This window comes from Cynoglossus semilaevis, chromosome 8, assembly GCF_000523025.1.
Source record: "Cynoglossus semilaevis isolate Cse_v1.0 chromosome 8, Cse_v1.0, whole genome shotgun sequence".
Lineage (NCBI taxonomy): Eukaryota > Metazoa > Chordata > Actinopteri > Pleuronectiformes > Cynoglossidae > Cynoglossus > Cynoglossus semilaevis.
In genome coordinates this window covers 14,516,818-14,524,368 of record NC_024314.1, presented here as the reverse complement: position 1 = coordinate 14,524,368, position 7,551 = coordinate 14,516,818, and the positions used below count along the sequence as shown (strand labels likewise).

At 50.8% G+C, this 7,551-nt stretch overlaps 1 protein-coding gene across 1 annotated transcript in view; it reads right to left on the bottom strand.

Moving 5' to 3' along the window:
• heatr1 (HEAT repeat containing 1) overlaps nucleotides 1-7,494 on the bottom strand; it is a 13,382-nt gene extending 5,888 nt beyond the window's left edge. Inside the window, exons 1-24 of the mRNA XM_008314955.2 lie at nucleotides 7,379-7,494; nucleotides 6,595-6,762; nucleotides 6,298-6,514; nucleotides 5,556-5,697; nucleotides 5,381-5,482; nucleotides 5,111-5,251; nucleotides 4,814-5,025; nucleotides 4,424-4,557; nucleotides 4,264-4,354; nucleotides 4,086-4,187; nucleotides 3,845-3,965; nucleotides 3,656-3,763; nucleotides 3,474-3,575; nucleotides 3,290-3,378; nucleotides 2,954-3,165; nucleotides 2,636-2,757; nucleotides 2,084-2,462; nucleotides 1,858-2,006; nucleotides 1,551-1,743; nucleotides 1,286-1,458; nucleotides 1,037-1,201; nucleotides 706-951; nucleotides 474-605; nucleotides 133-383 (exon numbers count right to left, since the gene is read on the bottom strand). Coding sequence (XP_008313177.1) covers nucleotides 133-383; nucleotides 474-605; nucleotides 706-951; nucleotides 1,037-1,201; nucleotides 1,286-1,458; nucleotides 1,551-1,743; nucleotides 1,858-2,006; nucleotides 2,084-2,462; nucleotides 2,636-2,757; nucleotides 2,954-3,165; nucleotides 3,290-3,378; nucleotides 3,474-3,575; nucleotides 3,656-3,763; nucleotides 3,845-3,965; nucleotides 4,086-4,187; nucleotides 4,264-4,354; nucleotides 4,424-4,557; nucleotides 4,814-5,025; nucleotides 5,111-5,251; nucleotides 5,381-5,482; nucleotides 5,556-5,697; nucleotides 6,298-6,514; nucleotides 6,595-6,736 — 3,725 coding nt within the window. The 5' untranslated portion in view covers nucleotides 6,737-6,762; nucleotides 7,379-7,494. The remainder of the gene's footprint in view (nucleotides 1-132; nucleotides 384-473; nucleotides 606-705; nucleotides 952-1,036; nucleotides 1,202-1,285; nucleotides 1,459-1,550; nucleotides 1,744-1,857; nucleotides 2,007-2,083; nucleotides 2,463-2,635; nucleotides 2,758-2,953; nucleotides 3,166-3,289; nucleotides 3,379-3,473; nucleotides 3,576-3,655; nucleotides 3,764-3,844; nucleotides 3,966-4,085; nucleotides 4,188-4,263; nucleotides 4,355-4,423; nucleotides 4,558-4,813; nucleotides 5,026-5,110; nucleotides 5,252-5,380; nucleotides 5,483-5,555; nucleotides 5,698-6,297; nucleotides 6,515-6,594; nucleotides 6,763-7,378) is intronic.
• Between the last annotated feature and the right edge of the window lie 57 nt (nucleotides 7,495-7,551).

Sequence of the window (7,551 nt, the reverse complement as noted above, 5' to 3'; positions counted from 1 at the left end):
GTACTCAATGTTGGTGTTGTCATTGGCTGAGCTCGACTCCAGACTCCTGTGGACAGAAGACAAAAGTGGGACAGGGGGACAGGTTGGGGGGGGGGCACATGACTAACAAGCTCCTCCTCCAATGACTCCTACCTGGAGAGCAGCGAGAACAGCGCAGGAACCAGAGTCTCCGCCCTCTTCAGCTTCTTCTTGTGCTGCAGCAGCTCCAGGATCAGGGTAACTCTCTGCCATGGAACAGCGCCCTCATCTGGAATAACCACCACACTGTCCTGGGGTTTCCTTAGAGACATTTTGCTGCGTCTGGTCTGCTGCACAGTCACACCCACTGTCTTTTTCTCAGGGGGAGAAATCTCATTGGCCACGAGCTGAGCGTCCACGCTGATCTGATGGAGACAGGAAGTAGACAGTGAACATTAACACAAGGACGCAGGAGACAAGGGAGGAAAGGACTTCCTTTCTTCTTTCCTTCTCACCCTTTTAAAGACACTGCTGATGGTGTTGGCCACTAGGGGGCTCGTGTTCTCCAGCAGCAGATCAAACATCACCTTCAGCAACTGCTGTTGCACCGTCTCATTCTCAATGGCCAGGAAGAAGGACTTGGTGATCTGAGGAGAGGAGCGGAGGACACAGAGTGAGGAAGAGTCAACAAATGTCCAGCTCAGGATCCTAGGTGGAACCAGATCCAGAACCAGGCTCAGTCCTGACCTGCTCCAGGGCACTGATCTGACAGCTGGGGACATCAGGGTGTGGCTGCAGGGAGCTCCTCAGCGCTCTGACGAACAGGTCGAGACAGGTGGAGTCCCTGGCCAACACGGCCGCTGACGCCTCGTTGAACTTGGTGACGACCAGCTGCAGGAGCTGAGCCTCGGAGCGCAGCAGCCGCACCGGCGTGTCCAGGGTGCTCTGCTCCAGGAGCCGATCCAGAACAGGGAGCAGAGCCAGGAGGACAGACTGGAGGGGGAGGGGTGAGACAGGAGGAGACGTTAGCTGTTCATGGTTATGGAGTCACCATGGAGTCCACGTGTTTTCAACTCACCTCTCCGTTCACGTTGCTGAGCGCTCGCAGCAGGATGGCGGCGGTGTACGACGGACAGCCGGGCGCCTGGACGCTCCTCAGCAGCTGCTGCAGAGACGTCTGCAGCGCCTCCCGCCGCTTCTTCACTGTAGACGAGGACGACTCATCGTGGAGGACGGAGAGGGCCTGCAGCAGACAAAGGACAACTCTAACACACCGCTACACAGACGAGTCCAACAAACACCAGTCAAACCAGGAAGACCTTCTCACCAAGCTCAGGTACGCTGGGTCGGCCAGGACCTCCTCTGATGTCATCATCAGCTTCTCCATGATAGGCTGGTAGAGCGAGACCCCGGCTCCTGAGAGGGTTTGCAGAGCAGCCAGCGCCGCCCTCCGTACTTCACGCAGTGGAGACGTCAGACAGCAGAGGAGTGAGGGGACCACTGACAAAGAGACACAGAGAGACGAGATCCAGACAGAGTCAGACCAGGTCCAGACCGGGTCCAGACCAGACTTTAGAACCTGGCACACTCACCTGGTGAGTCTGCAGCCGTCAGCTCCTGCAGGGCAGCAGTGGACTGCACGCCCAGCAGCACCTGACCTACGTACAGGGCTCGGGTCTGGAGGACAGCACTGACCTTCAGGTCCAGCTGGTCCCCCTGGTTACTGCCGTATCCCCACAGCAGACACAGGAACCTAAAGAGATACAGCGGCTCCTGCAGGTGGAGCTGAAGAACACAGGCGGTTCAGTCACACGCTGCTGCTGCAGATCGTTAGCAAGTTTGATTTTTAAAACCTTTTTAGTTTAAAACTTTAGCAAAGGTTTGGTAACAGACTCAGACCTGGACAAAGAGTTTCATCAAGATCCTGAACCTGCCCGCTGCTGGACCTTCTGCTGCACCACTGATGACCATACTGAAGACACGACACATCAGGCCCAGGTACAGACAGGTGTTGGTGTCCATCTTCTCAGGGTTCCACCAGGTGTCGCCTGGAAGACGGGAGAACATCTGGTCACAGAACCTCACACAGCAACAACCTGAAGAACATCTCCGGAGAAGGTCTCACCTTTGAAGGATGCGTCATGACATTTCATGGAGGAGATGAAGTCTTTCAGCAGAGACATCAGAGCCAAGCTGAACTCCAGGTCCACGTGGTCTCCAGGACCCCAGCGACGCTCGCACTCGCTTAGGAACAGGGTCAAAGAGTCGGCGAAGGAAGAGGGAACAGACACGGGACACTGAGATCCCTGTCCATTGTCTCTGGTGATGAAGTCCAGCAGAGGGCGCTCCAGCAGCGTGAAGACCCTCTGAGCCATCAGGAAGTGCAGGGTCTCTCTGAGCTGGTCCAGACTGAGCAGCAGGATGCGGGCCAGGACCAGGACGGAGGCTCGCTCCCTGGGGTTGGAGTTCTGCTGCTGCTCCACCAACAGGGCCAGCTTCTCCAGCTGATGGAGCAAAGAGAGTAAATAAACAGGTGAAACAGCTCCCCCTACTGGTTTGGATTGTCTCATCGAGCGATGGGTTTTACTATTTAAATATGCTGAAGGACAGAGATAGAATGGAGTTCTCAAACTACTACTACGCCACCTGACTGTAGACTTGTGGAATTCTCACTCACCATCTCCCGTTTGGAGAAATGGTCCATGTTGGACAGGTTCTTGGTCAAAGTGAGGACCAGATGCTCGTTGACCAAACCCACAAGGTCAGCACCAGAGTGTTTCTTCATCATGGTGTCCAGCTCTGTGTGGACCACATGGACAAAAGTGGACTTTAGTACAGATTATTTTAAAACCATGAAATAAAAAAAAAAAATCAGCAACAACTGAACTCTGATTAATTAACAAGATCTTTTTGTTTCCTTCTTCCCAATCCCAACAGCATGCTTTTATTTTGAAACATAAACAGGAAACTGCTGTTTTTTCTTTTTTTGTGTTACCTTTGGCCCAGTTTAGGGTGAGCGGGTGTTTGGCGATGACACGGGATCGGGCGACACAGAAAGTGAAGCTGAGCTCAGCAGACTCCAGCCGAGTGCTGGTTACGACCAGGAGGGGGAGCAGTTTCCAGCCCGCTCTCTGCAGCCGCTCCGTGTCACCTTTCTCCAACCGAGGGTCGGACAGTAAACGCACCGCTTCAGTCAGCACAGGCAGCCTGTGAGTCAAAGACGGACAACGTCTAAGACAACAGCAGCTAATGACGCTAAAAGTTAGCCAAATGATTAGCCACAGTTATTATCCATCGCTAATGTGTGTGTGAGTGTGTGTACTTCACTGACCACTGCTTGTTTGCTGTCAGCTCCGCTGTGGACAGCAGAGACAGCAGAGAGGACACTATGTCTTCAGGGTCCAAATCATCAAACAAGACCTGAGAAGAAGACAAGGACAGAGGACGGGTTTCTGAGAGACGGAAACCGAGGTCTTAGTCATCAGAACAGAATGAAGACCAGGACCGTCACTGACCTCCACGACCTTCAGAGCAGCAGACACCACCTCAGGGACGTCGTCCTTCAGACAGTCCATCACAGCATCTCTGAGGAAGACCTGGTCCAGACTCTGCTGCTCCTGGAACCACACAGAAGACCACGGTTTAGAAAAGAGAGACAAGTTGGTGAGACGTCAAAGACTGGATTTGTCCTTCACACCTGTCCAGACGTGACCACGTCCATCAGATGTTCCACCGCCGACACTCGGACTGAAGACAGCGGGTGTTTGAGGCTGAGGAAAAGAGATGTGTCCGAGTCCCCCAGGATCTGCAGAAGAACCCACGAGGACAGGGGAACGTTCAGGGTCTAGACTGGTGGGGACTGAGAAGACAAAGACACTGGACTCACCTGGAACTTTCCACTGCTCACAGACAAGGACAGGAAACGGTGGAAGAGATGTTTCTGCTCACTGGAGCTGCTCAGGTCGGTCACATGACCAGAGAGGACGCTGTCCAGAGCCGCACAGTATCTGATGGAGGACACCAGGGGGCGTGATATCATCACAGTCCAGAACTACAAAATCTCAACCTGATCCAGAACTATGGACTGATCAACTAAAAACCAGTGATGTGAAGCAAACCAGACTCACCTGGACTCAAAAAGCTGGACCAGAGGCAGCAGACGCTGGTCCAGGGCTGAGACCTCCTCATTAGAGGACATGGTCTGACTCAGATACTGGTCCAACAGCAAACTGCAGGACAAAGACAAACGTCAACACGAACTTCTGAGCTCTGACCTGAAGCTGCGATGGTGGAGGAGAAACTCACCGGGCCACAGTCTGGTCCAGTCCTTTGGTGAGAGGAACCGTCTTCAGGAGGGACTCCAGGACATGGAGTTTGTCTGTCTCTGTCTCATCACCTGTGACAAGAACAGATAGTTGGACCTTGTCTCTGTCCTCAGAGAACCTCTGCTGGTTCTGGTACTGACCTGATTGGCTGACAAAGATCTGCTGGACCAGGTAGGGCACCAGGTGGCGCAGCAGGGGAGACACGTCATAATGCGCTGCCATGTCCTCCAGAGTGGACACGAGCTCGGTCATGGAGCAGAGGCGGCTGAAGGCTCTGAGGACAAGGACAGCGTCAGGAGAGACAGACTTTCAGGAGGTCAGGGTGCACAGAAACAGAAGGTCACACAGAGGTCAACATTTCTTTACTCCAAAAATTTATGAATCAGAATCAGAACGAGATCCACTGGAAAAATACCAAACACTACTCAGTACTACTGCTAGGCTTCCTGGGTTCCTACAGAAGCGGTGTGGGCTGTGGACGTGGACCGAGGTCAGATCTCAACAGGTTCAGCTTCCTCTGTGGAACTCACTTGTGTCCAGCAGCGCCCTCTGTCTGGTTCTGCAGTAGGACCACCAAAGAGCCCAGACCCTCCTTGGCCAGGACAGGCTCCTTGAGCAGAGACCTGCTGATGTGGACGGCCAGACTGTCCACCAGCCCCGCCTCCATCACCACCTTCACCGCCAGCTGACACACGATCATGTAGGTGGCAGCTTTGTAGTCCGTCAGCGTGGACTTCAGACCCTGGAGGGACAGGAGGACAACCTCAGACAGCTGTCTTCAGCTGGAGACCACTCAGAGACATGAGGACACATGGAAAAGTACTGACCCTCTGGACATACGGCAGCAGTTTGGAGACGACAGACTCAGACACTTTGTCCATGGCCTCCAGAGCAGAGACGATAGTGGAGGCATAGAAGGAGAAGATGACTCTGAGCTGGGAGCAACTCCCCGAGAGTCCAGAGAAGGCCTGCGGGACAAGGAGACGAAGACACAGCAGAGACACAGAGGAGAGAGACAAAGGAGGTGAGAGTGGAGGAGACAAAGACATAACAGCAGCTTCACATTTTTAACTTCCTCTCTCTTCCCTCCAGGTTACCTGGATACTCCTGGTCACCATGGAGCAGATGAAGTCCATGAAGCTCAGGTCAGAGTAGCAGTGAGTGACCAGGGTGGTCCTGGACAAGGGGACACCTGGTTTCTACACAAACAGACAAAAAATAAACATCGGCGTAAACACGGCTCAGACTGGGGTCAGAGGTCAGAGGTCAGACCTGCAGACATTGCAGCCAGTTCCAGCGGTTAGTGGGTGCACTGATCTTCAGCAGCTGCAGGACTCTGACGAAGATGTTGGTGTCGTAGTAGGGCAGGACGCAGGCCATGAGTTGGTCCACGTTATACAGCTGTAAGTGGAAACTGACACACACACACACCACAGATTAGCACCACAGAAACACGCCCCCTGCTGCTCTTCCTTGTCCTACCTGTACACAGACAGATATTCTTCACCAATAAATAAATCAACAGTGTTTCATCACCACGGTAACCAGGAAAAGTAACAAGGAACCGTGAAAGGAACTTCTGTCGTCCTGCCACAGAAACAACAACAAACAAGTGTGTGTGTGTGTGTGTGTGCGAAACAGGACTGAGAACAGTGCAGATGTTCTAGTCCAGGAACAAGACCCATCTGTGGGCAGTACCAGTAACTGTGGACATTTTTAACAAAGGAAATAGCAACTGCATTATAACAGCACAGAAACTGTTGGTAAAAATCTCCACTGCACCTTTTCCAGGAAATATATGCTTTCCTTTCACAGGACCTAGTGCCAGGAACTTTGGACAGTACCAAGAACAACTGACCCTGAACAATCTATAACGGTACTACATAGGAACTGTGTGTATGTTCTTTGTTCAAACAAAACATAGGAACTGTGTGTATGTTCTTTGTTGGACTTTGTGGAACAACAGCTGGTACAAATGGAATGAATTTTTTTTAATCTTGTTTTTACGTCGTACCGGTGCAGCAGCCACTCGAGGCACTTGTGAGCAGGTTTGAGCAGGAAGTACGGAGACAGACGGCACAGGAAAAGAGAAATGTCTTCATCCAGTTTCTGGTTGACCTCTTTGGACTGGACGCTGCGCTCCAGAGTCAGAGACGCTCGACTGAAAAGAGAGTCCTGGAACTCCTGGAAGGAAGGTTCGATTCCCATCAGCTCCTCTAGCCCGGTGCAGCCTGGAGACAAAGGACAGTAGAGTCAGGTCACTGAGGTGAGGAGATACAGGGGCAGTATTGTACAGAGGGGCGGAGCTAACCCAGGGCGTAGAAGGTGCTTCTGTCCATAGTTGCGGCATCTTTAGGGTCAAAGAGCAGCGAGGCGACATTTCTGCAGCTCAGAAGGGAGGAGTCATTCTGAGGCAGCGCCAGCCGCTTCAGCTGATGAGCTAATGACGTCATCCTGTCACAGATACGTCACTTTTATTCTGTAACAAAAAACACATCTTTTTAAATTCTCAAAAACCAACCACAGAACGATAATGAAAAAAATGAAGATAAGGTTAGAAAAGGTAGAGATATTAGCCAAAGAGAAAAAGGACAGAACTGAAGAAAGTCAGAGTCTGAGGCAATAAAACAACCATAGATGAAGATGAGGTCAGAAAAGAACATTGATTTATTTTTCTAATCCACTGAGTTAATTCTAACACATGTTTCAGATTATTTCATGCTGCTGTATAACAAACAAAACAACTAATTTGAACAATTTTTAGTTTAAATCCTTTACATTTACATGACAAGTAAATTTGTCTTATCCTAAATTCGTTAAAACACATTCCATGATTCATGTTGTGTTGTACATCTTACACTTGTAAAGTACACACAGTTTCATGTCAGAGTCATCTCTCTGTTGCAGCTGTGCTGTAACAGATTCACTCATAATTATTACATCTCCTTCAACTAATTAATGAAGTTGTATCTATCTAACTAGTTGTGCTCAGCATAGACGATTAAGCCATTTACTGTAAGTTCAAACGTCACCGCAAAATACACTTTATTACGGAAGGTTTATGAGAAAAGAAAACGAAAAGTTGAAAAACTCACATGTTTCGGTACTAGCACGTTGTTGCTGTAAGAAATGACCTCCTTTATTCTGCTTCCGGGTGGGGACTACGACCTAATATCCGGTAAGATGTATCCCTCCAGTTAACTTCCGCCTTTGCCCTACGTTTACGGACGAAAAGACTGTAAACGTTCAGCGTTGTTTTACGGACAGC